General features: G+C 38.8%; 3 protein-coding genes across 13 annotated transcripts in view; 1 reads left to right on the top strand and 2 right to left on the bottom strand.

The window, feature by feature from the left end:
* The first annotated feature begins 559 nt into the window (after window positions 1-559).
* LOC143345547 (alkylglycerol monooxygenase) lies at window positions 560-6,509 on the top strand. 2 transcript variants are annotated; one of them, XR_013080281.1, is made up of 10 exons: window positions 560-799; window positions 1,427-1,551; window positions 2,456-2,607; window positions 2,687-2,790; window positions 3,429-3,591; window positions 3,673-3,824; window positions 4,150-4,284; window positions 4,632-4,822; window positions 5,155-5,268; window positions 5,377-5,401. XR_013080281.1 is itself a non-coding variant. In XM_076772791.1 (9 exons), the coding sequence occupies exons 1-9, from the start codon at window positions 677-679 to the stop codon at window positions 5,608-5,610; spliced, it is 1,302 nt and encodes a 433-aa protein (XP_076628906.1). In that variant the 5' UTR covers window positions 560-676; the 3' UTR covers window positions 5,611-6,509. The 2 variants fall into 2 exon arrangements, 1 of the variants encoding a protein (XP_076628906.1); XM_076772791.1 differs by lacking the exon at window positions 4,632-4,822 and having other exon boundaries at window positions 5,377-6,509.
* A 6,310-nt stretch (window positions 6,510-12,819) lies between these two features.
* Window positions 12,820-27,674, bottom strand: part of LOC143345812 (uncharacterized) — a 38,783-nt gene continuing 23,928 nt past the window's right edge. For 5 of the 9 annotated variants that reach the window (XM_076773273.1, XM_076773274.1, XM_076773276.1 and 2 more), the window contains 2 exons: window positions 14,114-22,793; window positions 12,820-13,262 (listed from right to left, as the gene is read on the bottom strand). In XM_076773273.1, the coding sequence (XP_076629388.1) occupies window positions 14,128-22,793 (8,666 nt within the window). In that variant the 3' untranslated portion in view covers window positions 12,820-13,262; window positions 14,114-14,127. The remainder of the gene's footprint in view (window positions 13,263-14,113; window positions 22,794-27,674) is intronic. The other 4 variants (XM_076773280.1, XM_076773279.1, XM_076773278.1 and 1 more) reach the window with 4 other exon arrangements.
* Window positions 23,078-27,667, bottom strand: LOC143345813 (uncharacterized). Of its 2 annotated transcripts, XM_076773285.1 has the most exons (3): window positions 27,266-27,666; window positions 26,044-27,158; window positions 23,078-23,267 (listed from the first exon to the last, which is right to left on the bottom strand). In XM_076773285.1, exon 2 carries the CDS (start codon window positions 27,064-27,066, stop codon window positions 26,071-26,073), a length of 996 nt encoding a protein of 331 aa, XP_076629400.1. In that variant the 5' UTR covers window positions 27,067-27,158; window positions 27,266-27,666; the 3' UTR covers window positions 23,078-23,267; window positions 26,044-26,070. The 2 variants fall into 2 exon arrangements, with proteins under 2 accessions (XP_076629400.1, XP_076629399.1); XM_076773284.1 differs by having other exon boundaries at window positions 23,078-27,158; window positions 27,266-27,667.

Raw genomic sequence — 27,674 nt, 5'->3', positions numbered from 1 at the left:
TCTGCAAAATATTTTCAAAATAATTATGTCACAAACTACATCATTCCACAACTATAAAAAAAAATTTTAACAAACCATACAGAATTGTTTTCAACATAAATTTGACAAAACCGCCATTTTTGAACGATCACACTTTGACCAAGAAATTTCAATACAGATCATCGATCGTTTTCGTAGAAACTTTAAATTGACTTTCTTTGCAAATAAACATTTTCTTATCGAAGTGTATGTGATCCAAATATATACAAATATTATTATACATATAATTGTTGAATATTTTAGTAATAATACCAAAGTATTTAATTGCTCTTTTTATGTAAATACACACGCGGTGCGTATAAGCGTATTAAATTTAAATAAAGCACGAACAATTTTCGACAGACGCTCGCGAGGGTATTTATAATTGTTTAATTCGAACAAAATGTTATTATAAGATCATTGTCGCGCCTTTACCACATACGGCCGTGGAAGATACATCGCGCGCGCGCACATTCGCGTGTCCTCGATGAGCTCGAAGTTACATATATAAACGATGCGTGCACGCTGTACGATGACTTAAACAGAATCTGCTGTTGTCAGTATAGTTCAGTGTGTCTGTTGTTTTTTTTTATTATTCATGATTCAATAGCGGCTCCTTGAAATTCGCGGAACAACGTAGCATACGCATGTGGTCGAGATGAATGTCACGCACGTTGATATTTTCGGCGAGTTGAAGCACGCGGGGAAATTATGGTACCTCGTCAATCCATACGAAACGATGTTTGAATTTCCGTACGATGTTCCTGATTATCAGCAACAGGTAACTAATATTTATATTTTATTTTTCGATGCACCGAATTGACATTTTTTCCACGATAATTATCGTTAGTTCGACCGACGATGATGTCTTTGAACTTTGTACGGGTACCGAAATCTATAATAAAACATGCTTATCGTGGAAAATGCGATAAATTTTTCTAAGTCGTAACGAAAAATCGTTCGAAGTCGTAACATTTATAGATTATGTTTGAAGTTTACATTTTTGTGCTCCGGTTTCGATGTTCTAAATTCGAGTGAACGTATACGGGGTATTGGTGTTAGAAAGAATCCATCGTGTTATTTGTGTGGTAAACAAGCGTGCTCAGAGTTTTACACGTGGCATACAAATACATTCGCAGACTTTCTAAATACAGTGCATTATCTTCTGCATTCCGATGTGTCGTATCTCTGACAGGTAATTAACAGATAATACTTCGAACGTACGACGCGAATTTGCATCGCGAATTTATGCGCTAAGTGGACGAAAGTTACTTCCGTATTATCGCGTCCATTTATATTATCGTTAAGTATTTCCTGATCGTTTCGTTCGATCTGTGAAATTTTAATGGGATGCTTAAATTTAAAATAATAAATTACAGTCGTAAAAATAAGATGAACGTTCACGCAGGTATGGTTTCCGTTCTTCGTCCTCATAATACTGGAACAAATTATATTGAGGAGAAAGAAACAGAGCTTTCGTTTGAACGATCAAGTGACGTCTTTGTCTCATTGGATATTTCAAGAAACTGGCCGGTAAGCATAGGTAACGCTTTATTTTTCAGCTTTTATTACCATTTCCTGCTTGAATTACATCTGCAATCATTGATCGTGAAAAATTTGTTGCTTAATCTATCTGTAAACAAACGATAAGGAGTCTTTTCGTTACTATACGTGTTATGTAAGTTTTACTTTCCTTCGAAATTGTTTCGTATTTGTTATCCTACGGTATACAGAGTATTCTACACTCCATGTTTTCTTATCTTTCGTCAATGGTAATTGTTATTATTCTTACGTACACTAATTAATTTTCATACTGGAACATACAGAATTTTTCTTTTTGTTTGGTTCAATTCTTCTCCGAGTTTCCGAAAGAAAAATATTAAACAGTAAATTCCTAAATTATTTTCATAAAATGTACGAAGCACCTATTTGTCAGTTTAACGATTTCTGCACGCTGTAATTGTTCGAGTATAAATTTCAACGAAAAAATATAATCGATGTGAATATTATCGTACAGTTATCTGTAAAAAATTGTATTTAATAACAGAGTGAATATTAGGACATCCAGTTTCTTAAGAAATATTGCACGGTCTCACTGTGACCGCTCTATCTACGCAAGATAGGGATAATATTCTTAACGGTGTGCATTAAATGTATACACGAATGCCCGATGCTCCGGTTAATGGTGACAAATCTATTTGCGCGCTGTTGTTTTCAATGAGTATTTTTAGCCACGGTGTTAACCCTCGTATTTTTATTGGTGCACGATAAAGACGAATATAAGAATACAAAGACTCATATATTACCGCGTTAAGAGATCACACACGTTACCAAAAATTTTTGCAAATTTATATGTATCCTATACAACACTAAATGTTTCAATTCTCTACTGTTTCCATATTAACGATAATATTAATTTTTGTACGAAATTTTTCAGTATCTTCTTCCGCGGCGCTGAATATTATGCATACATCGTAATTTACGAGAAATATCATTGGTGGAATCTGCCCTGGAACTCAGCGTGGACTTGGTATATCACTGCTGTCGGGGTGGATTTTTGTTACTATTGGGTTCACCGCAGTAACCACGGTTAAATTCCTATCCAACCATGTGTGTCATTGTCGTCCCTCTACTTGACGAATTTATAGTGTTTCTCGCCCGTTTGCAGAGGTACACTTTTTATGGGCTCACCACCAAGTACATCATAGTAGCGAGGAGTTCACTCTCGCGGTTGGTCTGCGGCAATCCATTTTGCAACACTGGTGTAACTTCGTGAGTATCGCTTCTATTACATGTACAGGGCCTTGCGGTTGTCTCAAGCCACAAGTGGATACGGATCTATTCTAGATCTGCAAATTGTATTCTCTCGATTAATAAACACGCGAGCATTTACTTTGCGTTTTCTAAGTCGTACATCTTAAATACATATTACATTTTTAATTTCCTGTCCAAGGCGTATCGAATCATTCTAAATTTGTTCCACTAGAAAATGAAAAATATTAATCGTTGACAAAGTATTCTTCTATTTGGTTATCGTTTGATAAAATTTCATAACATTCGTATTCATATTAATTAAATTCACGGCGTGAAAATTAAAATTTAAAACCTGCACTTTAAATCGAATCATTTTACTAGAAAGTGAAAAATATTAATCGTTGGCAAAGTATTTTTCTATTCGATTATCGTTTGATAAAGTTTTACAACATTTGTATTCATATTTATTAAATTCACGACGTGAAAATTAAAATTTAAAACCTGCACAAACTGTTTTTAAACCGACAAAGAGGCATCTACTTCCGTTAAACTATTTTTGTATCCAAATACGAAGAATACAGTACCCTTTTAAAACACTTTTCTCGCCTGACAATGTGTCGCTGAGGCTATACGAAAGATACAATATCTGTTTGCAGATGTTTTATTTGCCACTCGCCTTATTTATATCCCCCTCGCATTTCATTGCGCACAATCAATTCAATCTAATTTACCAATTATGGATCCACACCACCGTTATCGACGATCTCGGACCGTTGGAATTAATATTTAATACTCCGAAACATCATCGTGTGCATCACGGTGAGCTGTTTGGATTATTCCTGTTCGAATACGCCGTGTTCAATTATATCCGACGAATGATTTATCACGAATTTCCCGCAGGTTGCAATCTCTATTGTCTAGACAAGAATTATGGCGGCGTTCTTATCATATGGGACAAGTTATTTGGAACGTTCATGGAGGAGGAGAAGAATAGTAAAATAATTTACGGTCTGGTCGTCAGTCCTCAATCTTTCAATCCGTTGTATTTACAGGTAAGAAACACGAGCGTAACTATGCTTTATAGGCCATACATATGTTTCTGCCTAAGAACCGATGAAGGGAATTATCAATCTGTTACATAACGTTACAATTAGTTATATAAACACGAACTCAATTGACACGATGTCCAAGGGGGCTGTAATAAGCACTCGTTTCGACACGGAATATTTAGTCCACTCGTCGAATAACATAGTAATCAGAATAAAACGTAAACGTGAACTTTTTGAAATTATTTTACAAACTTGTTATCGACCGATATATGAATATTTAAATTGTAAATTAAAACATGTTTTTCAAATTTATTTCCGTCTGTTACAGGTATTTTATGTTTACCAATTGATTCGAAAGAGTTTACGGATGTCCTCCATAACAGATAAATGGGCTGTTTTTTGGAAAGGCCCAAGTTGGTTTCCAGGTGCCCCTCGTTTGGGCCTCGACGAATACAAAATAAACGTACGTTTTTTTTGTTTCGTACACTTTTACTTTACTATCGTGGCATTAGATCTCCGTTATAACAGCATGATCTTGAACTAGTAGTTAAAAATGTATTACTTTCTCCTTCGCTTCTCGCTATGCTTTAACGTTGTTTGCAATAATTTTCTAACGGTGATATAAAGCGAACGAAATAATGAACTAGCTTTATCACGGTTGAATCAAAATTGATTGTTTGCACCATTCTGATCTATCGTTACACAATACCTTGAAACTAGTTGTCCACTGTTGAGAATATCAATGAACTTATACAATTGCTATTTAGCAGTTAATGCAAATACGACATAAATACTAGTTTTGTGCCATAGGAAGACGGTGTAAACCGGTTTCATTTTACAAAGGAGCTTCACTGTACCAAGCACACTAGCAGCCATAACATAAATATACAGCATATAATATAACACGTGGAAACCTGAGACGGGCGAATTTTTATCACCTTTTATCTGGATAAACTTTTATTCGTGAAAGACAATGTAAATAACGAATAACTATTATCCAGGTAATTTATTTACCTAAAGCATATTTGTTTATACAATTAACTAGATACAGACTTATTCAAAATTCTTAGAACAATGCCCACCTCTGGTGAAAAACTTCAGGGATGGTTTCAACGCTTAAAACCAATAAAATAAAGTTATATAAACATACGTCTGTTCGTTATACATACATTTTTTTTAAATATTTTGCTATGGATACATATACATTGTCTCGTTTAACAATCTCTTTGTTGAATTCATCCCTGAAGCGATCCAATATATCATCTTGTACTTTACATTTGTTTACGTTTATATTTATGACAGTATCAGCATTATGTTTCACTGCTTTTTTCAGGTCACACACAGGATTAAGTACGATAACTGTGTGTCTGTATGGCATATCGTTTACATAACTGTACACTTCTGCCTAGTTTTCTACAATCACCTTCAATTATATGATGAAACACAAGTAAGGATTACAATAACACAGTCTTTTAATGATTCAGTTTGTTTTATCATCGCAATGTCTATAGCTATCGTTTTTACAAACAGGAATTTAAAAATTTCTCTTTTATAGGATTTAAAGACTGTATCTTCTGGATTCGTAATTATTAATAACATGTTTGCTCTTACCACGATCGGATTATTATTTGACAAATCGAAGTACGCTGGTGTCGTAGAATTTATTCGTTGTTTGATTTATTTAAGTTTCTCAATGGTATACAATTCGATAAATATATGCACGTATTATGTATATATCACATCTTGTTGCGTATGGATTTTATATTTTCTTTGTAAAGTTAAATATTAGAAACGAAAAGGTGTCGTAGAAAAACAGATGTAATTGTTTGTTAGCTGATATAGTTTTCCAAGCATGTTACGTGCCGCTGCGCTTCGATTTTATATTTTCCTTGCAAAGTAAAATCGAAAATCGAACGTTATACGTATGAAGAAACTGTGTTAAAAAAAGCTGATTTCATTTTATAATACTCGTAGGAATAATCCTACAAACTATACGTTATTATACAATGAATCATAAATTATTTAATAACATTATATGTTTGCTACAATTGATCAGTATTAAGAAAAAAAAGCACAGAAGTCAAATTATTTATTAATCCGCATACGTGACATATATTTTTCATTGTAAAAGACAGATGTACTTAGTTCATTGAATAAAAACACAGTTACGGAATTGCACGTCTACTGCTTCCCGGAGCTGTTCGCATGGATCGAGCCATGGATCTATGACACGCGATCGACGATTATTCAACAGTTAATAAATAACATTTTTTTCACTTTTTTTCTGACAAACTCAGAGACAAGTGAAACTAAGAACGTTGATAGCTAAAAATAATCAATTAACAAGTTGATTATGTGGTCACGTAAATGAACTTTAATATTAGTCATTGATATTAGGAATTTTACAAAGTAACAAATACCCTATAGGACTATTGAACATTTCTACTTGTTACGTTATAATTTGAAAGAAAGGCTAGGGAATCTTTAAATGAGGAAAACTGGTGTATTAACTTCCACTTTGTAGCGTTTAAGGAACTCGAACTATAACATTCCTCTAACCCATGCCATATTATTATAATTTAAATTAAAAAAGAAATCAAATTCTGTTGTGTAAAACATTTAGTACCTATAATACCGCAGCTATCTTTACTAATTTTAGTGAAAAATCATCATAACATAAGATAGAGTTAGTTTCGTTAAGCAAGATCTCAAAATATTTCAAAGATATTAGGGAGACTATTACAAAACATTATAATGCACTTTATTTGAGATAATATTCAAATAAATTTTTAGACCAGTGACGAAATGTTTATCTGAATGTCTTTGAAATAGGATACTAAGTGGGTTAAACACGAGTATTTACACCAGAGAAGACGCTCCACTCATGCTACATTCCATTGAGTTAGCGCAATCTATCAAGATAATCTTTTCACGTCCTTGAGCGTGAGCACCGCATATCGTAACGACACTATACCGAGTTTCTCACCCTCACTCACTTTCTAATTATATTTTTTCCTTCCTTTCATTGTTATCTCCTCTAATTTATAATTTAGCGCTGGCCAAGTTGAACTGTGCGCCTATGGAGGAAAGTCCCATGCGAGTAGCGATAGCTTCCACGCATGTGCGTGGCGATAGCTTCCACGCATGCGCATCAAATTTGTGCCGCGACAAACAATGGCGTGCAGGGTATTTCTCGCAACCAGAGATGCCAGATTCAGTACCCGGTGCCCTACTCACACATACCAGATCATTTTAGTTGTTAAGAGCGAGAAGGCAAATGTGAGCCTTTCTCTCTCGACTCTCACGAGGCGGTCCGAAATTATTTCGGGCAACTTCGGAGAATCGAGAAAGAGGGCATGCGTCATGCGTTCCGAAACTCCATGAGCTCACGTACGCGTGATCTGGCATAGTGTGAGAGAGCACCTTCGGTGCCTTTCTGGCATACTGAGAGACTCTTGAAGGGGAGCAGTCAGTTTACCTTTGTCGACTATCCGAAACACTACAAGCTCATGTACATACGCGAGATCTGTCATTTTTGGTATAAACCAGAGATGCTAGACGAAGCGCCGAGTGCACCGTGGACACGTTCCATGGGAGTTAAGAGAGGCAGGCTCACATTTGCCTTCTCGCTCTTAAACAACTGAAATCCGATCTCACGTCAACGGCATACGATTCGGAATCTCGACTGCCCAGGTATTTTTACTTACCTTTCCTAGAGTTCATTACTGAACTCTGCAAAATACTCCTGGTTTCTAATTGTCTCAGATGACCTCTGATGACCAGTGCTGACAAAAGTACAGAACTCCCGACAACTTTTGACACCATACAGCGACTGTTACTGACTGCTCCTGATTACTGCTTGCCTCTGCTGAACTCTGCTGACCATCGCTTATATTTCTGACAACCTATAACGATTACTACTGACTTCTGCTAACCTCTGTTGGTCTTTGCTGATCTCTGTCAGCGTGTGCTTGTCTCTGCTGAACTTTCCTGGCCTCTGCCGAACGCTACTGACCACTGCAGGTATTTCTGATAATGTATAACGATTAATACTTACTACTGCATGCCCCTACAAGTCTCTGCTTGCCTTTGCAGGTTTCTGCTTGTCTGTGCATGCCTTTGCTGGCCTCTGCTGAACACTGCTGACCACCCCTGATGCTTCTGACATCGTATAACAATTACTACATGCTACTGTTCGCCCCTGCTGATCTCTGCTTGCCACTGCATGCCTCTGCTCGTCTCTGCTGACCGCTGCTGACCACCTCTGATGCTTTTGACAACATATAACGCTTACTACTTGCTACTATTCGCCCCTGGTGATCTCTGCTTGCCACTGCTGGTCTCTGCTGACCACCGCTTATATTTCTGGCAACGTACAACGATTACGACTGGCTACTGTTAGTCTCTCCCAGCCTCTGCTGACCGCTGCTGACCACTCCTGGCATTTCTGACAACGTATAACGATTACTACTGACGTCTGCCAGCCTCTGCTGGCCTCTGCTGACCGCTGCTGACCACTCCTGTTACTTCTGACAACGTATAACGATTACGACTGGCTACTGTCAGCCTCTCCCAGCCTCTGCTGACCTCTGCTGACCAACCCTGATGCTTCTGGCAACGTATAACGATTACAACTTGCTACTGCTTGCCCCTGATAGTCTCTGCATGCCTCTGCATCCCTCTACTGACCTCTGCTGGCCCCTGCTGACCACGCTGACCTTTGTTAACAACTTTTAACATGATGTACATGTATTAAAACTTTGTATAATGTAAATCTATGACAATAAATGATATAATTTCAAAGAATTCTATGTGTTCTCATCACTTTTACCTTTCTTTTCCTCTCCCCATTATTCCCTTAGTTATAAGAAACCGTTTCTCTACTTAAAACTGGAATTCTAAAGTGCCCGGAGCGTTTTCTGAAATGCCGGTGACCTTGACCCACTTTCGAAACTGGGTCAAGGCCAAATCCTGATTCCCAAAGCGCCCGGAATTTTTCTAAGATTCGATGGCCTTGACCTACTTTCGAAATTGGGTCAAGGCCAAATTCGGATTCCCAAAGCGCCCGGAATTTTTCTGAGATTCGATGGCCTTGACCTACTTTCGAAATTGGGTCAAGGCCAAATCCGGATTCTCAAAGCGCCCGGAATTTTTCTGAGATTCGATGGCCTTGACCTACTTTCGAAATTGGGTCAAGGCCATCCGGATTTCCAAAGTGCCCGGAATTTTTCTAAGATTCGAATGGCCTTGACCCACTTTCGAAATTGGGTCAAGGTCAAACCCGGATTCTCAAACTGCCCGGAATTTTTCTAAGATTCGAATGGCCTTGACCCACTTTCGAAACTGGGCCAAGGTCAAGGTCAAATTCGGATTTCCAAAGTTCCCGGAACATTTCTAAAATGCTGGTGAACTTGCGAAGAAGGTGGTACGCATCTTATAGGTAAGAGAATGATTTGGAGAGGAAAAGGACGGTAAAAAATGATGAGAACACATTGAATTCTTTGAAATTATATCATTTATTGTCATAGATTTACATTATACAAAACTTTAATACATATAAACATATTATATTATATTACATCATGTCACAAGTTGTCAGCAACGGTTAGCAGTGGTCAGCGATGGTCAGCTGACGTCGGGAGATGTTGGCAGAGGCCAGCTTAGGTCGGGAGATGCTGGCAGAGGTCAGCAGAGTCCAGCAGGGGCAAGCAGTAACAAGTAGTAATCGTTATACGTTGTCGGAAGCATCAGGGGTGGTCAGCTGTGGTCAGCAGAGGCTAGCAGTGGCAAGCAGTGGCAAGCAGAGTCCAGCAGGGGCAGGCAGTAGCAAGTTGTAATCGCTATACGTTGTCAGAAGTATCAGGAGTGGTCAGTAGCGATCAGCAGAGTCCAGCGGAGGCAGGCAGAAGTCAGTAGTAATCGTTATACGTTGTCAGAAATATAAGCGGTGGTCAGCAGGGGCCAGCAGAGGCTGGGAGAGGCTAACAGTAGTCAGTCGTAATCGTTATACGTTGTCAGAAGTAACAGGAGTGGTCAGCAGCGGTCAGCAGAGGCCAGCGGAGGCTGGCAGACGTCAGTAGTAATCGTTATACGTTGTCAGAAATTCCAGGAGTGGTCAGCAGCGGTCAGCAGAGGCTGGGAGAGACTAACAGTAGCCAGTCGTAATCGTTATACGTTGTCAGAAATTCCAGGAGTGGTCAGCAGCGGTCAGCAGAGACCTGTTAACGGGAGGTCGGATATTAGTTATTCAAGAGCGAGAAGGAAAGTGTGAGCCTTTCTCTCTCGACTCCCACGAGACGGTCCGAACTTACTTTGGGCAGCTTCGGTGAATCGAGAAAGAGGGCATATGTCATTTTATCCTTGTCGACCCTCCGAGGTATTTCCATAGATTCAACTTCGGAGAATCGTGAAAAAGGGCATGCGTCATTTTGCCTTTGTCGGGTTTCCGAAACTCCACGAGCTCACGTACGCGTGATCTGACATAGTGTGAGAGAGCACCTTCAGTGCCTTTCTGGCATCTTTGCTCGCAACTGGAAACAGCTATATTTCTAAAAACTGCAATAGCATTCTTTTTTTAAGTGGATCTATATAAGTGTGATTGCACCATTCGATGTAGGTTTTAAAACGTCCTTACCAGCAATAGTACTTTTCCTCAGTAATATAGAGAGGGCTGATGATTCTGGGTTATTCCCAAGGGGAAGATTGCTTGTGATCTTCGAATCATGGTGGTACACAGTAGAGTTGAGTTCCGATTATCTGGCAAACCGGTTATTCGGAATGTCCGAATAACCGGCATATTTACCCCGACTATTCTTGAATAAATTTTACGAATTATACTTCACACAAACAATGAAGTCACAGCCGCATACATTCAGCAGTGCCGTCTATACTAAGCAGTTGACGAATAAGGCGTAGAAATTTTACATATTTTGTTTTTTTATTCATAAATTGTATTATTCCATTACCCGTGGTTGTGTTTATTAGAAATGAAAAACGCATTTTTAAGAAAAAAAAATTTTAAATCGTTATGGAAAAATTATTTTCGGTTGCGGGGGTCAATTACAATCATTTTTGGTAAATAGACATACCCCCGAAATCCTACCCATTTTCGAGAAAAAAATTCAGGAAGGTGGACAAACTTTTCGACACAATTAAAAAATTCCAAATCGTTATGGAAAAATTATTTTCGGTTCCGGGGGTCAATTACAATCATTTTTGGTGGATACACATATCCCCGAAATCCTACCCAGTTTCGAGAAAAAAATTCCTTATCGAAAATATAATGTTTGACCAGAAAATCATGAAGACTTTGTTTGGAAAAATCTTCAATCCAAATCTAAACTTTCGATTACTACTAAATTTTTTCTACAAATTTGGAAACCCTAATCTCCATTTGTAATTAGAATTTTTACTTTGAACGAGATGAAATTATAGGAATCATTGTGGGAATTCATGTGGCCAGTTTATTGTAATTTCTTCAACTCAAATCATCTTCACTGTTTATAGAAAAAGTACAGCAAACATTGTTGGTTAAGCATACACCCCTAATTACTAGGAAACGTATCATATGCCAGTATGATGTGATATATCGCTGCGTTAGTATAGTTGATGCATGCAGTGTCCATAAACGTAGATTTTTATTTTGTTTTTCAGCGTTTATGTTGGTATCGAGGAATGCAATTAGATCATTTTGAGGAATGAACATGTAGCATGGAAGCATGAAGATACATAGATAAAAGGTAGACGGTGATAGATCATAGAGGGCGACTAGCTATGATTGGAAGGAAATCGTTTTGAATCATGTCAGGTGTTAAGTCGTTCGCAATATTGTATAGGGTTATATAGTTTAGCAGTTTAATATCTTAATATTAATATAAAGATTATTTCAACGCGTTTTACTTGCCCATCTACTCTGTTTCTACATGTATGTATGCAATATCACTTTTATCAAACTATTTACAATAATTTAAATATACAATAAATTTCTCGAAATCGACTTCCTTTTTCAAATCGACAATTTTTATAAACGGATCGTCAAGCTGCTGGAAAGGTTATAAATAATGGAAACACGTGTAAAGAAATTTTGATTTAAGAGTATTGAAACAAAATTAATTATGCAATATATCGTTGAGCGTTACTGGCGAGTAGGACTGTTGGTTGCAGTAAACTGTATTAATATTATAAAATGCTTACACTGATTTAATATTTTATTTTAAGCTAATAATTTGGTATATCTGAAATATTACTTATTATAATGCAGTTGTTTTTACAAAAGTTGCGTGGTATAGGGGAAAAAGACAATTATTTTAGCTGTTTCAGTCTGTTAAGAAAGTGGAAAATTTGAAATTTCTTTCGTACTTATACTTATGTATATCCATTGTATAACTATTTTATGGACATCGAACAACTTTTGTGAAAAGCAACTGTTCACATTTTTCACCATAAAAATATATGTGAATGCAATGAACGTTCTGTTTTAAGTGAAATTCTATTAATTTATTGCTTGAAAAAAAAAAAAAAATGAAATTCATATTATTGGCTTTTATATAGATTTATATTCTGAACGATGAAAAACAGACATATTTCTAAAATAAATAAAACGAAACATCATTAAAATCTTCGTATAACATACATCGCATATAATTGATAATATACATATCGCATTTCTTGTTAGCAAAAAAAGTTAAAGCAATATTTTGTATAGATTTAAATTTTGTATACAAAAACTGTCTGAAAGTTTTATACGCATCTTACATTTAGAACAAAACGACGCTCTCGACAGTTTTCTCTTAAAATCTTAAATATTACAATTTACGTAAAAAATTTTTCTATTTAACTAATATAAATTTGTTATTTCATAAATATAATTAATATTAACGCGCGCCGGAGCTTGTAAACGTTCCTCAAAATCAATATATGCAATAGTAAAGTGTTTTAGAACTCCTTAAGAAAGCGTAGTCGCGAAGGTACGTTAAAATCGAGAAAGTTACAACACATGTCACTTTTATATAATACTATTATTATACAAATCGAACACGTAAATAACATTCAAAATACAAATTTTATAAGTGCAACTTAATTATTACAAACAATTCGAGAAAAAACAATTAAGCAAGACGATCGGCGAATACCTACGAAACTAACTTAACAGTAATGAGAAGTATGCTGATTCAGATATAATATAAAACAATTAAACGCCATTCATATTTCTATCTCATTTCAGTAACAACCTTACAGCTTCAGGGTCATAACTACCATACTTAAGCATAATAATGTGAACGTTTCTTAGAATATATTGCAGTAAACAAAGACAAATGCATTAATACCTTATAAAAAATTTTGTATGTTATGTCGTACACATAAAGCATTTCAAATGTTGTGATAATACATCGTTGTGGCTTTAGCCAATGTTGTGACAAATTAACCGCGATGGTCCACTATCTGCAACGAAACGATAACTATTAATAATTATTAATAATCTCGTCTCTAATTATTTCGAAAATGTTCATCTCTTCGGTGGTCAATTTATAAATAATACTGCGACTTTTACGCGCCGATATCAATTCCATTCATTTACTAGAACCTCTTGATAATTAACGTTGAAAACTTGTTATTTAAAACGATTCATCGATTGGTTCGAAACGAACAGTTTGAGTTTGTTCGTTTGTTGAATTGTTGTAATTAAACTGTGGATATTTATGCATTTATGAAAAATTTAAATCTTCGAAAAATTCAGAATGCACTTAATATACAAAAATATAAGAAATACTTATAGTACAAAGCTATCATTTTATTAATTCTATTAATATAAATATGAATTTGTATCAAAATCCGCAGTCTAATTATAAGGGACTACTAATAATTAAATTTCAACAGAATTAATTTCCTCTAATGTGAATGGATAATTTAATACTTCAATTTGACGAGTGTCAGATTCCATATTTAAAGTTACAGAACTCGTAACTATTATTTATTATTGATGTTGAATTTGGTTAATACAACGATACGAATATATTTCCTAATTAAATGAAAACTCGTATTTCGATGTAAAGAATGTCAATAAAAATCTAGTCAATTTGACGAATTACAGATTTCATACTCGAAATTATAGAAATCGTAAATATTATTTTCTAGCAATTTATGTTGAAATGGGTACATATTTTAATATAACTGTCAACAGATGTCAATAGAAATAGGCATCTATATAAACAATGCCCGCAAAATCTGGCGTTAACAAAGAGTACCAGAAAGAGTTTATATTTGACTCTGGCTATAACAAATAGAGTACGTACCTACGAAAATATTCCTATGTACCAGTACTTGGTGTTGTCCTCGCTTTCTCGCTTCTAACATCGGTTTCCGTAGTTTCTAGCCTCTGTTCTAAAGAATTGTCCGACGGCGCGCCATCCGAATTGTCATTTTCACTAGTCCTTTCGTGGCCCTCGACGTTCTGTTGTTCGAGCAAAGGCATATCTAAAGAATCCGACGAAATGCGTCTAAAGCTAGCGTGCCCGACCATATCCGACTGCGCCTCTTTCCCATCCCGAACATTGTTCAACGAATCGGAACTTAACGAAGGGAAATCCAAGGTCGTCTTCATCTCTAACGAATCGGAACTTCGACACAACGGATGGTGTTTGATGTCCACGTTGTCCTCCAACTCGAGTGAGTCCGTACTCGTCTCCATAATATTAGTCTCCTTTTGAATATGTACATCCTTCGTTTCCTCCTGCTTCGAAGCAGACTGAACGGGTACTTGGATTCCCGTTTTCTCGGCGTCCATGATCTCGATCTGCGAAATATCCTCGGTCGTGTCGTCCTGTCGATCGAATCTCTCCACGTTCGATTGTGCTATGCGTATGATCTCGTCGATCTCTTTAATCCTTTTCTCGTAATCGTCCGATCCCGACGTGCTCGGATTGAACGAGCCCACGTTGCTCGTGTCGACTCTTGTCCTCGTCAGGTTCTCCAATTTGTATCTATTCTCAGGGCTCTCGTGCTCTAGTAAGTCTTCTTCTTCTCTCGCTCGTAATTCGATTAAATGCGCCTCCCTGCAGGCCTTCTCCAGCCCCTCGAAGTCCTTCAACGAGGACAGCGAGACGTCGTCGCCGTGGCCGGATCGACTGGCCGTGTACCTTTTTGGAAGACTGCCGTTGTTTACGGAATCGTGCGAACCGCACTGCAACTTCTTCGAATTTTCAGCGGCCACGGCGCTCTCTAGATGCTCAAACTCCTGCAGCGAGCTCAACGACACGTTATCGTGCTCCGCCGTCTTAACGAAATACTTTTTACTCGCCAAAACGTCGTAATCCGGCGTGCTCCCGAAACTCCCACGCATGCTACCCACGCTACCTATCGACTCTTTCTGGCTACCCAGGCTCCCAAATCTACTGCTACCGGCCTCGAAATCGGTAACTTCTTCTTCCTTTATATCCTCCAAAGGACCACGATCGTACTCGACACCGCAGACTCGAGTATCCACGTGGAAGAGCATCTCCACCCACTTTTTACTCTCCTCGAACTGCTCGTCGTCCGAGTACGACTGAGAGTACTGATCGTCGTTCGAAGCCTGAGGCGGACTCTCTTGCGACTCGAAATCGAACAGTTCGTTGTTCTTCGACGAATGGCTCGCCGTTTCTTGGTAATCCGTTTTGCTCTCGGTCAAAAGGTTCTCGAGATCGCGATCGTAGTTCTTGCTGCTCACGATCGGCACGGAACTGATGCGTATGCTCTTACCTTCCGAATCGAATTCCTTGGCTTCCCGTCCCACTTCTTCGATCACCACAAAGTCGTCGATGATGTCAGGCTTGTCGACGATCTCGAACGAGTCGCTGTCGGGCGAATGACGATCCGATTTCTCTTTACCGATCACCGTGGTCACGGACCCGATCGACGTCGAGGACGTGGACATGCTCGCCTGTTGCATCGTCGATATTTGCACAGATGTCTCAGAACTCTCGTTCGACGGCCCCGTCGCCGGGTACTTTTGATCTAAAAAATCAGGCTCTGCGATTTGAGCGTCCAACACTGTCTCGATCGTCTCCGGATCGACGGCTTTGCTCTCGATCTCCTTGTCGACGTCCAACGCGGTTTGCACCGAGCTCACCTGAGTGCACACACTCTGTATACCGTCTTCGGAAACACGCGACGTCATGATATCTACAGATTTGAGCGTCCCGGAAGTCGGCGTCACGGTGGACGTAGCAAAATCAATCCCTTTACCGTCCGTTGGCGATTTCTCGTCTTCGACCTCGTCTTCCGTTTGAGGGAAGATCATTTCCGACGATCTCTTCATGCGATACGGTATGTGACTGTCGATCTTGTCCATCGATTCGTCGATAGGTATGTCGCTGCCTGAAGAGTCCGACTGCTCCGTTCGTTCCTCCTCGAACGAACCCTTGAAGTCGTCTTCGATCTCTTCTTTCTCTTCAGCGTCGCCCTCAGAAGGCACCAGAGTCTCGGAGAACTCGCTGGTGCTGTCGATGCTTCCCAGGTGGCCCGAGCTCAAAGAAGTCAACGACTTCATCGATTCCCTGGAGCTCATCGTGGTCGCGGCAGTGTGATACTCTTGGGACGTTTGCTTGGAGGAGGTCGAGTGCTCGATCGACATCATCGCCGTCTCGTATTCCGAGGCTGTCGCCGACAGTATACAGCCGGACTGAAGAGCCTCTATGTCGGACGAACTGGGTCTACTACCACTACCGATCTCGTAATCGCAAGACTGATAATTGCTGCTATCGCCGGAGCTGGATCCAACGTCCGCCTCGCTCTCTGAGGCGACCCTCTTCGAAGCTCTGGCTGATTTGTGGCGTCTACGGAGTATCGGGCACGGCAACACCAAAGACGAGCTCTCGTCTTTATTGTCTATGTCGGATCCCGATCTACTGACTGGCACGGGACTTGGATGACCCTCCTCGTCATCCTTTGTATCTTCGTGGACGGTTATTATCGCAGTTTCTATCTCAGACTTTTCGTTCTCGGTTTCGATTTCGGTTTCGGTTTCGGTTTCGATCACAGGCGTTTCTTGTCTCGTTACGATTATCGGCGTATCGACGACGCCGGAGGAGACTGATTCCTCTGCCTGCGTTTTACTTTCAACGATATATGGCGGCGCCGACTCGGCGATAGGAGAATCGCTCTTAGCTATTTCCGTGTCGCGCTCGGGGGACGATGATTTGTATAAAGATGGTAAATCGTTCGGAATGGATTCGGGTTGCAACTTAAACTGAAACTCGGAGGGAGAGTCTTTTATTTGAATCACAGTTTCACTATTCTCGCTTAACTCTTCTATTAAGTCTTGTTTCGCCGCTTCCAGGGACTCCTTCACCTCGGCGATCTCCTTCTTAACTACCTGATCTAAAACAGTTATGGCGTACCGTGCGCTCAGATCAACGCCGGAAAAATCGTCTTTTTTTATTTTGAAGGTACAAGTGTCTGAAGGAACTGTCACGGATCTACCGGACTTATCGTGTTTGTCCGTACTCTTCTCTATATGCCTTTTGTACTCGTCGCTCGACGGCTTTATCTTCGATAAATAACCCTCAGTCCATTCTTTCAATCCGTCCGACTCTGTCGCGTCTTGCGTTGTTTTTACCTTTTCTAATTTTAATTCGATCTCTGGCCTCGTAACCGTCTCGCTCGGTTTCTTCGTATCAACCTCCGCAGTAACGCTAGCACTTTCGTCAGCAACCTCTTCTTCCATTTTAACAGGTTCCTCTTCACGTTTCTCCGATTCCACGACCTCTTCCGTAGCCACCTTCTGTTGAATACTCTCCACGTACTCTTTATTCGGCGTTTTCGCGTCGTACTCGAGCTGCAACATATCGACCAATTCCTGACAACTAACGCCTAATTTATTCTCTACTAATTCACTTTCTAAATCTTGCTCGCTGATCGGTATTACCGTAAATTTCGTGCTCTTCGCGACCGCTGGAACCGCTGGCCCGTTGTCGGTGCAAGTCTCCTTGATCGACTCTATCACGCTTACTTCCTCCGACGATTTCGTCACCGATTCTTGATCGTAATCCGTGGATCCGTCCTGCGAGGATAGACACTCCTTTTTACGCATAGACTCGTACGCTTCCAATTCTTGGTTAAAAATCTGTGACGGTTGCAACGTCTCGGATATCTCGATCTTCTCCTCGCCGATCATCCAATTCACGAACCTGATCTCGAGGTTCACTTTCGATTTCGGGGACAGTATCGGGGGGCTCTCGTACTCGAAACTGTCCGCCCTTTTTGTACTTATGGCCTCGTGCTCCTTTTGGGCGGCTTCCTGCACCAAGGAATAATCTTCGTTCGTGTCCTCCGACACGGTGCTCGGACTGATCGTTATGTCTCGTTCTTGGACTATTCTCTCGAACGAATCCGTGTCTGCACTCTCGTGCAAAGATGGAATCCCTCTGCTGGTCTGCTCGGATATTTTGTGCTCGTCCATCTCCAGAGAAGGCACGTCCACGGAATCCTGTCTCGATTGGCTCTCCACGCCAGGCTCAAGAACTTCTAATACCCTAACGTCTGAAATTTCAGAAGCGATCTTGTCTCGCGGAAAGCTCTCTTCGCTGTGCAAATCTCGCGATTCCATTTGGCTTCCATATTTGTCCGATCGTTGTTTGTCGAACTGCGTGCTCAGAACCGATTTTGATATGTCTTCCAACTCGTTCGTGTCCACGTCGATCGTCTCTTCGAAATTTATCAGCTCGGATATGCTGCTGGGACTCATCGGAGGAGACGATTCCTCGTCTTTCGTTATATCTTCGCTGATGCTCATGCTGTCTCTGGTAGTTTCTTTTTCGTACGATTCGTCTTGCATCGACGACCTTAATCTCGGTAGCTCCGCTGAACTCTGATCCGTTGCAATTTTATCCGCTTGTCTGCTCGCTGATTTCTTCATTATGTTCTCGAATTTACGCGTCAGATCGTCCGCCAATTTCTCGTGATCGAATTCGGTACCTTCTCTCGCGATTTGCTCCAGGTATCCTTTGCTCAGTAATTCCGTTTTCAGATCAGTGGCTGATTTTGTCTCGATCTCGCTTTCGATCGACTTGATCAACGTTTCCGCTATCGCTCGTGCCTCGATCTCGTTCAACTTTTGTCGTTGCGCCTCCTCCAAGCTTTCGATCTGCGTAATTTTCTCGGGTTTCTCCGTTTGAGAACCCTCCTTCGTAATTTTCTCCGTCGGTGTGAATTTGCTAACTTCGAAACTTTCTTTGGTCTCTTTGCGCGATTCCCCGTGGACGATCTTCTCGACGTTATCGAAATCCGTAACAGGTTTGAACACTCTTTCTCCCGAAGCGTCCTCTTCTATTATTTTTATATCGTCTTTGTCACGAGTACCTTCGGAAATATCTTTCTTGATTCGAATTGCAACTTCAGCGTCGCTTTCTCTTATTATACTACTGCCTGCTTCGTGAGTTGCGATCCCTTTTTCATCCGATAACTTCTCGAACGACACTTCTTTCTTCGTTTCTGCTCTCGATTCCGCTGCAGTCGCGTCTATCACTTCTTGAGTGTCCGTCAGGTTCATCGACATCTTTTGGATCGCTGTTTTGTCCAACTCCTCCATTTTGGACTTCTTTTCCTCCACCGTTTCCGTTGGCGATTCTTTCTTCACCTGCGACTCGGATGACTTCTTCTTCTCCACGCGTTCCTTCTCCTCCAAAGTAATTATTTTATCGGTACCGCTGCAAATCTCCGAAGAGATCACTTCTTTCTTTTCCAATACGCTGGAACTCTTGTGGTCGACCTTAGAAGTGACTGTCGCGAAGTTGTTCTTCATACTGTCCATGTCTTCGAACATTTCGAACGCGTCTTGAGGATCCGTGAACGTTTTCGAAAACGTTTGCGTCTCGCTTTTCGTGGTTAAATGCTCCTCCAGTTTCGAAGTGACTTCTTCGCTGAGCTTCTTCTCCGTTATCGTGTACGTTTCGCTTTCTTTCTTCGCGTGAGTGTCCTTTTGTCCCTGTTTCTCCGACGTTGATTTCACGTCCATCACGCGTTTTGGAATTCGAGACTCGAATTCTTTCTTCTTACCAGTCGGTGAAACTGTGTCCAATAATTCGGAGCTCGAATCTTTGGCGAGTTCCGGTTTGCTCGGAATTTGTTTCAATTCTCCTGGCTTGGGTTTCGTTTCCTTTTGAACTTTATCTTTGTCCGCCTTTACTGTCGAAACCGGAATACGCGACTCTTTTTTCACGTGTTTCGTATCGACTTCCGTTACAGGCTCTTCTTTAACGATAGTTTCCTCGTCTTCTTTTTTTACTTCCGTTTCTTCTTTCGTAATCGCTCTTTGAACGATAGGTAATTTTTCTAAAATTTCGAGACTCGCTCCCTGCTCGACCTCTCCCATCGTTTCAATTTCAAGTTTTCTTTTTCCTTCGAGGAATTTCTGTATCTCGTTGCTAACGTCCGCTGAGGAAATAATTTCAGGTTTAACGTTTTCCAACGACTGCGTTTCGTACATCTCGCTGGAAGTGATCGCGTCTCTAGAAACTCCGGACAACAATCCTACGCTGTCGGTCGCTCCTTCTCCTATTTGAACAGATTTTAACACTTGTTCCTGAACCAGTGTACCGTCTTTCTGTACCTTATAAATTATAGTAGTCTCTTCCGTTATAATACGCCTCCCACTAGACGTTTCTGTAACAGTATTCGCTTTCTGGACTCTCGATCCTCCAGCTCTCTCTTTCAGTATACTTACATCTGTATCAGGCGGTTTCACTTTTGGTGACCCTTTCGCGTCTCTAGAATCTTCATGTTCTATACTTCTTCCTGTAACAAAATCATCCACATCTTTTCTGGTTCCTTGAATCCGTTTTTGCATTTCTTCTTTATCCTTTAATAATTCTTTTTCTACCTTTACTTCTGTAACAAGTTCTTTCGCTTCTTCCTGTTTCTTCTTTACATCTTTTACGACTTCTTTTTCTATTTTTATTTCTGCAACAGGTTCTTTCACTTCTTCCTTCTTTGCTTCTTTTATAACTTCCTTTTCTATTTTTATTTCTGTAACAGGTTCTTTCACTTCTTTCTTTACATCCTTTATAATTTCTTTTTCTATTTTTATTTCTGCAACAGGTTCTTTCACTTCTTCCTTCTTTGCTTCTTTGATAATTTCTTTTTCTATCTTAACTTCTGATACAAGTTCTTTCGCTTCTTCCTGTTTCTTCTTTACATCTTTTATAATTTCTTTTTCTATTTTTATTTCTGTATCAGGTCCCTTTGGTTCTTCCTGTTTCTTCTTCGCATCTTTTATAATTTCTTTTTCTATCTTTACTTCTGTAACAAGTCCTTTCACTTCTTCCTGTTTACTCTTTGCATCTTTAATAATTTCTTTTTCTATTTTTATTTCTGTAACTGGTCCTTTCACTTCTTCCTTCTTTACATCCTTTATAATTTCTTTTTCTATTTTTATTTCTGCAATAGGTTCTTTCACTTCTTCTTTCTTTACATCCTTTATAATTTCTTTTTCTATCTTAACTTCTGATACAAGTTCTTTCACTTCTTCCTGTTTCTTCTTTACATCTTTTATAATTTCTTTTTCTACTTTTACTTCTGTAACAGGTCCCTTTGGCTCCTCCTGTTTCTTCTTTGAATCTTTTATAATTTCTTTTTCTATTTTTACTTCTGCAACAGGTTCCTTTAATTCTTCCTGTTTCTTCTTTATATCTTTTACAATTTCTTTCTCTATTTTTATTTCTGATACAACTTCTTTCACTTCTTCCTGTTTACTCTGTGCATCTTTAACAATTTCTTTTTCAATCTTTACTTCTGTAACAGGTCCTTTCACTTCTTCTTGTTTCTTCTTTGCATCTTTTACAATTTCTTTTTCAACTTTCACTTCTGTAACAGGTTCTTTCACTTCTTCTTTTTTCTTTGCATCTTTTACAATTTCTTTTTCAACTTTCACTTCTGTAACAATTTCTTTAGCAGCTTCTCGAGCTCGTTGAATTTCTTCTTTATCTCCCACAGGCATTTTTCCTTCCTTTTGCTTTGGAATCGTATCTGCCACGCTACGGTGTTGCTCCGTAACGTCTTTGACCTTTGATTCGCGTCGTTGATCTTTCACCAACGTAGAACTCTCTCCCAAGACTTCCCTCCTTTCAAATGATTTCTCTTCTGTACGTATCGACGATTGTTCTTTGTGTTCTACCACTTGTTCTTTAGACTTCTGTATCTTCTGTGACTCATCCTTCTCCTTCTTCGCGATCTCTTCCGTCGATTGCACGCGTATCGAATGATCTACCTTTTCGACATCTTCCTTCAACTTTTCAGGCTCGTCCGTTTTCTCCGTCACGACATCTTCGCTCACGTCTTTGTACATTTTCTTGATCTTATCCTTTTCGTTCTCGTCTTCCAGGACCGATTTCTCCACCTCTTTTCTTGCCTCGCTCTTCTGATCCCTCGTCTCCGAAATGATTTCATGAGTTTTCTCGATTTTCTTCGCTTCGTGCGACTCGGTTATGTACCTCTCGTCGTCGTCGTCCCTTTCTTTGTCGCCTATTTTACCTTTCGTCGATTTCTCTTTCTCGGTCTTCAAGGGGACCTGTGGATGCAACTTCGGTACGACTTTCGTTATTTCTTTCTGTATTTGCTCCTCGAAGTAATGAGCCTTTTCCGCCACCGAGCATTCGGAAATGTCAGGTACGTTCAGATCCTCCATCGTTTCAGATTTTTCCATTTCCATTTCAGACGTTGCTCCCGTACCCCCTGTGCCAACATTTTGCATATATTGGCTGTCGCTTTCGTTCAACGTCAGCTCCGACGTTCTCGACACATCCGACTCCGATCGCTGATAACTTTCACGTTTCTTCGATATATCCTCCCAGAATTTCCTCTTCTCTTTATACGTCTGCCTCTCGATAGTTGACGACAACTCTTGCTCGTCTCCGACTACTTTACTGGGATAACTAGCATCTACAGATTCTAGGGGACAAGCCGCTTTTTGCGCAAGGGATTCATGAATAGTAACAGCATCTAGAACAACCAAGAATTATTCTCACATTACTTTTTATTAGACAAGTACATGTAATGCATAAAAATGCATTTTATATATTTACAATCTCATGTATAATTTAACAGATTTATGCGATCAAACTTCTATAATAAACACGTTTAAATACACTGTTATTTATCTCTGCCTAACGTTCTCTCTTTTCTTTTCTCTCGAACACGTAAACTCTAGTACGGTGCACATAACAATTTGTCCCTATGTGGAATACAATTTCAACAAGTTTAATTACATCGATATATCAACCACATTTTCTTTTAACATGTACACGACGTCTATGTAACCGAAATATTTATAATTCTAAAATTCCTTTAGAATTCCTCTACGAAGTTTCTCTTTTTTTTTTATATTAATATCCTTAGATACTAGTATATCCTTCGAGATTTAAAATTAATATCCCATACGGTTGTCTATGATAATGTTGAGGACGGCAGTTCTGTCTGCAAGTATAAGTACAGAAAATTGCGTTAATACCAAGTAACAATATCAGACGAAAATTAACGGAAATTTGTTTATCAACAAATCCTGGTTACACATAAGCACGTATACTTTTCATTGCATAATCATGACTTATTAATGAATCTGTGATGTTTCTCCAGGAGAATTGGTTCCGGATACGATCCTATTCAGAATTATTTTTAGTCGAGTGTGAAAGAAAATAGTGTCCGGTTATATGCGACGATTTGACCCCGGATACAAGCGAAATGAATATATGCCCACCACTATTTCTGTTTCTTCAGCTTCAATAGTCGATAACTGTCAGAATTAAAGTCCAGATTGTCGAATTTTATTAACAATCATTAATGCAAACTGAAAACTTTTGTATCTTTGTATTATTAATGGATTGTCGAACATTTTAAACAAGCCTAACAGTCCAAACAAAGTGGTGTTTGGACTTATTTTCGTCGAGAAGATCTTACCAATCCACTGATAATGTACTTACGAAGATACAATAAGCGATGTAAAAGTTTTTAGTTTGCATTATTGGCTCGTTAAAAATTTCAACTGCTTCTAGAAAACTCAGATTGCAAACTCAGAATGAATCCTTTGCGTTTAAGAATTATTCTTTGTGGAATTCAAAGTGAGAATACATAAAAATAATAAATATTCTATTGTCATAGCAATGTTCGTATAGAGTAAAACTATCAATTTTGAGAATCTGTACTTTTTGAACAATTTCGAAAACAGGAAACTGAATAATTGTATTCTTCCTGAATTTTTACGTGGACTACAATGTATTTAAATTTTAACAAATTCCCTGAAAGTTATACACAAGGGGACACCAAGTAATTCTTTATGGACAAATATGAAGAAAATATAGAATAACCTTTGGGCCCTAGTTTTCCAGAAAATCGAGTTTGAAGATATCAGAATCTTTAAAGTATACTATATTGACATAGCACGGTGAATTGTTCATAAAAATGGAAAAATTAATATAGTTGTTAGAATCAGACAGTTTGTTCCTCGCCTACAAAAGTGCACTGAAATCGATGAATAATGTTTTGACCACACTTTGTAAGATAAATAGACTTCTAAATATTTTATTTTTTTAAACGCTTTTTTTTATAGAAGATCACACGTATCGACCGTGATTGGAATCAAGCTATCTCGAAATAAAAAATTTGAATCGATCCACTAACACTGGAAATGTTTTCAAATTATGAGGTCCTCATTTTTATATTACATCTAAATATATATTAGATTGTTGCGCATGAAATGGCGGCGCCATCGTTGATAAATGTAGATTCTCGTATGTCGAATTGTCGAAATAACAATGGCTCAGAGCGAATAATGTTTCTCGTTAAATTTCATTTTATTTTTGCAAGTTCAAATTGGGAAATAGTACCATGGAAGTGACACGAAATATCACAATGAAAATAAAAAATGTACGGTATTGAAAAACGTCATTTGTAATGACAGAAATTGGGCAAATTTCATTCGCAAATAACAAATACAAATTTTAGATTAATTCGTCAACTACCTTCCGTTTACGTTCCATTTGCAAATTCATTCGTAAATTAGAATTCATTAGCAGATATTTTAAACCGATATCCAAACGAGCAAAACCTGATAGTTACAGTACAAATAAAACATTTTTATTCGTTATTCGTGAATAAAATTAATTAGAGAGATTAAATTATTGGATAGTGAATGCCACGTCGAATTATAGTTCGCATTTCTCTAAAAAATTGATCATGCGTGATAATAGAAAACGATCTGTTCGGTAGTTAAACTTCGACGAAGCTCAGAAATATACAGCAAAAAATATCTTCGTAAAAGAAAAATTATGGCAACAATTTGGTGGTCTGAACGTAAAATTATAGTATTCTTATCTCAAACCAGCTGAAACAATTAATGTAGAAAAATGTTGCATGGAAATGCACGATTAACACTTGACGGCCGCTGTCACGTGTACGTGAGTTTGCTATTTCCAGTCACTGTGTCATTATTTATTCAAGTTATTACGTTTGTTGAAGTTCGAATTTTATCTTGAGTGCTCGCTATGGTATCCTAACATTTATAATTCGTGTATCTTACTCCACAATGTCAGTATGGAAACTTCTTTCGATCCATGAATTGTCTTTGAAAGCAGTCGATAGTTCGATTTAAATTCAAACAAATTAACCAGAAACCTCAATTCTCATAAAGTCAGGAAGTTCATAATGAAGTTTCTGAGGATGAAGAAATATACGAAGATATTGTCTTTGGTATCGATGAGCTGTATGATTTAATATTTGTGTGTTTCCTTAATGATTAAAGTGTAAAATAAAAATGTAATATTTATAAAATGTTCAAGTTAAATACATCAGAGGACAGACAATAATCTTTGTCTGAAACACGTGGCCATTAAAGAATTAATAAACACCACAATACTAGATTGAATTGACACCAAAAAGTATCAAGTTCTTCTGCATAACCCATAATTGCAATATTAAAAAATTCCATAACAAGACAAACATAAAAAATTTTCCTAATTCCAGAAGTACAAATATTTAACTAAAATGATTAAATTCATTAATGTCGAATGTAATGGAGTTTCAACAAAATCCATAGTAAATAAAATATTTGTCCGCGATTTCGTGCGCAACAACGTAATAAAACATATAATACTAACACAGATAATACAACGTTTAATGTCCCATACATTCTTGAATCTTTACAAGCAAAAACTAAAGAACAGAACGACTCTAACATCTTCTAAATTCGTGCCCTTACCGTCAAAACACACATTTAAAAACTATTTTATTCGTTCTGATCGACTTCCTCGGTATCGGTATGGCAATCGCTGATCGCATCGTCGCTGGTGTCTCTAACGATCAACATGTTTTCCGGTTTGTTAATGTGCCTCATCACGATTTGAGAAGCCACGAGGACGTCCAAGTCCTCGAGGATCTCCTTTTGGCTGCAACAGACTTCCTGCGCGTCCTCTTCGTCCGATATAGCCATGTCTTCTTCGTCGGTGTTCGACATCACCACGATATCCGGTGCGTTGCTGCACGAATCGGATTGTCGTACTTCCTCTACGTACATTTTGTTTCGTATCTCGACGGAGAACGGACCGTCGCTTTCTTTGGTTATTATCGTTTCTCCGCCATATTCGCAAAACACGTCGGATCTCGGTTTTACGTAAATCATCGTCTGAACTTCCTCTCCGCCTTCGATGTCCTCGAGATCGGTTTCGTCAGGCCAGGAATTCTCAGTCACTTTGAGACTAGTTTCGTTTTCCTTTTGATCGTTCTCCGTCTCGCTTGGATAAATTTCGTCAACGTCCGTGAGACTCTCGAGGAAATTGTTGCATTGGAGCATCTCCTTGTCTGGCGATAATATCGTGTTTTCGTTCAGTCCGTTCGTGAACTCCACGTTATCGGATGTTACGGATATCGTCGGTGCCTGTTGAATATCCAGGGACTGGCTCGATCGAGTTTGGGGTTTAATGGTCGTCAGTTCACCCTCGGAATCCGTATCAGAGAAATGCAGAGACGCGTTGCTGACCAACGCGTTCAGTTTCCTGCGCGTCGATCTCGATTTTCTCTTAACCTTCGTACCCGTGACTGTTTCTTTCGCCTTCGATGGGCACGAATGATCGGTAACAGCGTTCGATAACTGACATTTGTTCTCCTCTATTTTTAAATTAGCTATCTCCGGAGGATCTACATCGGTTGTGGATTTATTCTCGTTTTCTGTTTCTACGTTACACTCCGTTTCTACCTTCTCCTCTCGTTCGCGCACTTCTCCCATAACGAAGAAAAATTTAATCGTTCGCTTCTCTGTCTAGGTTTAGCATGCAGACTTTAATTGCAAATTACTAGAGAACTTAAATAATCCTGAAACTGAAGATTATGAAAGGATGGAAATTAATATTTAAAACGAATAAAATGAAAATATAAACCCGATATTAAAATGAAGGTAAAAATTTGAAAACTACAAATAAACTTACATTTATAGAATTGTACGAAAACGTTGTTAAAAAACATGTAGATTTTAGAAGCGAACGTTTCCGTCGGTGGTTCGGGACAAACTGGACAAGTTCGCCACGGACAGTTCGACCGTTTGTTGATACTATTATGAATAATTAAATTAAAGAAGCCTCGCGCGATGCTTCAGCCATAAGCTGAATTACTTTTTCCTCTTAAACGGAAATCGTATTACAATTTTGTTACCACATTTCGAATAAAATTGCTCCCATCGATTAATTCATTCGTTGTATCATAATGTCACGAGATTATCGATGTAATTGATATTCGACAAATGCGTACAATGTTTATGTACACGATCCATTCGTTTTCGCACCTCGTACATAATAATTCGCATAACATTGCATACGTAAAGAGGCTCGAGACCTTTTT

The sequence above is a fragment of the Colletes latitarsis genome, chromosome 9 (genome assembly GCF_051014445.1).
Source record: "Colletes latitarsis isolate SP2378_abdomen chromosome 9, iyColLati1, whole genome shotgun sequence".
Taxonomy (NCBI): Eukaryota; Metazoa; Arthropoda; class Insecta; order Hymenoptera; family Colletidae; genus Colletes; species Colletes latitarsis.
The sequence above is the reverse complement of the archived record's forward strand: the minus strand, read 5'-3'. Positions and strand labels throughout refer to the sequence as shown.

Coding starts and splice junctions, on each gene's coding strand:
- LOC143345547 (XM_076772791.1), top strand. CDS start 677: ATGAATGTCACGCACGTTGATATTTTCGGCGAGTTGAAGCACGCGGGG. Junction 1,552..2,455: donor ATATTTCAAGAAACTGGCCG/GTAAGCATAGGT, acceptor GAAATTTTTCAG/TATCTTCTTCCGCGGCGCTG. Junction 5,269..5,376: donor AATTATATGATGAAACACAA/GTAAGGATTACA, acceptor TCTCTTTTATAG/GATTTAAAGACTGTATCTTC.
- LOC143345813 (XM_076773284.1), bottom strand. CDS start 27,066: ATGGGAGAAGTGCGCGAACGAGAGGAGAAGGTAGAAACGGAGTGTAAC.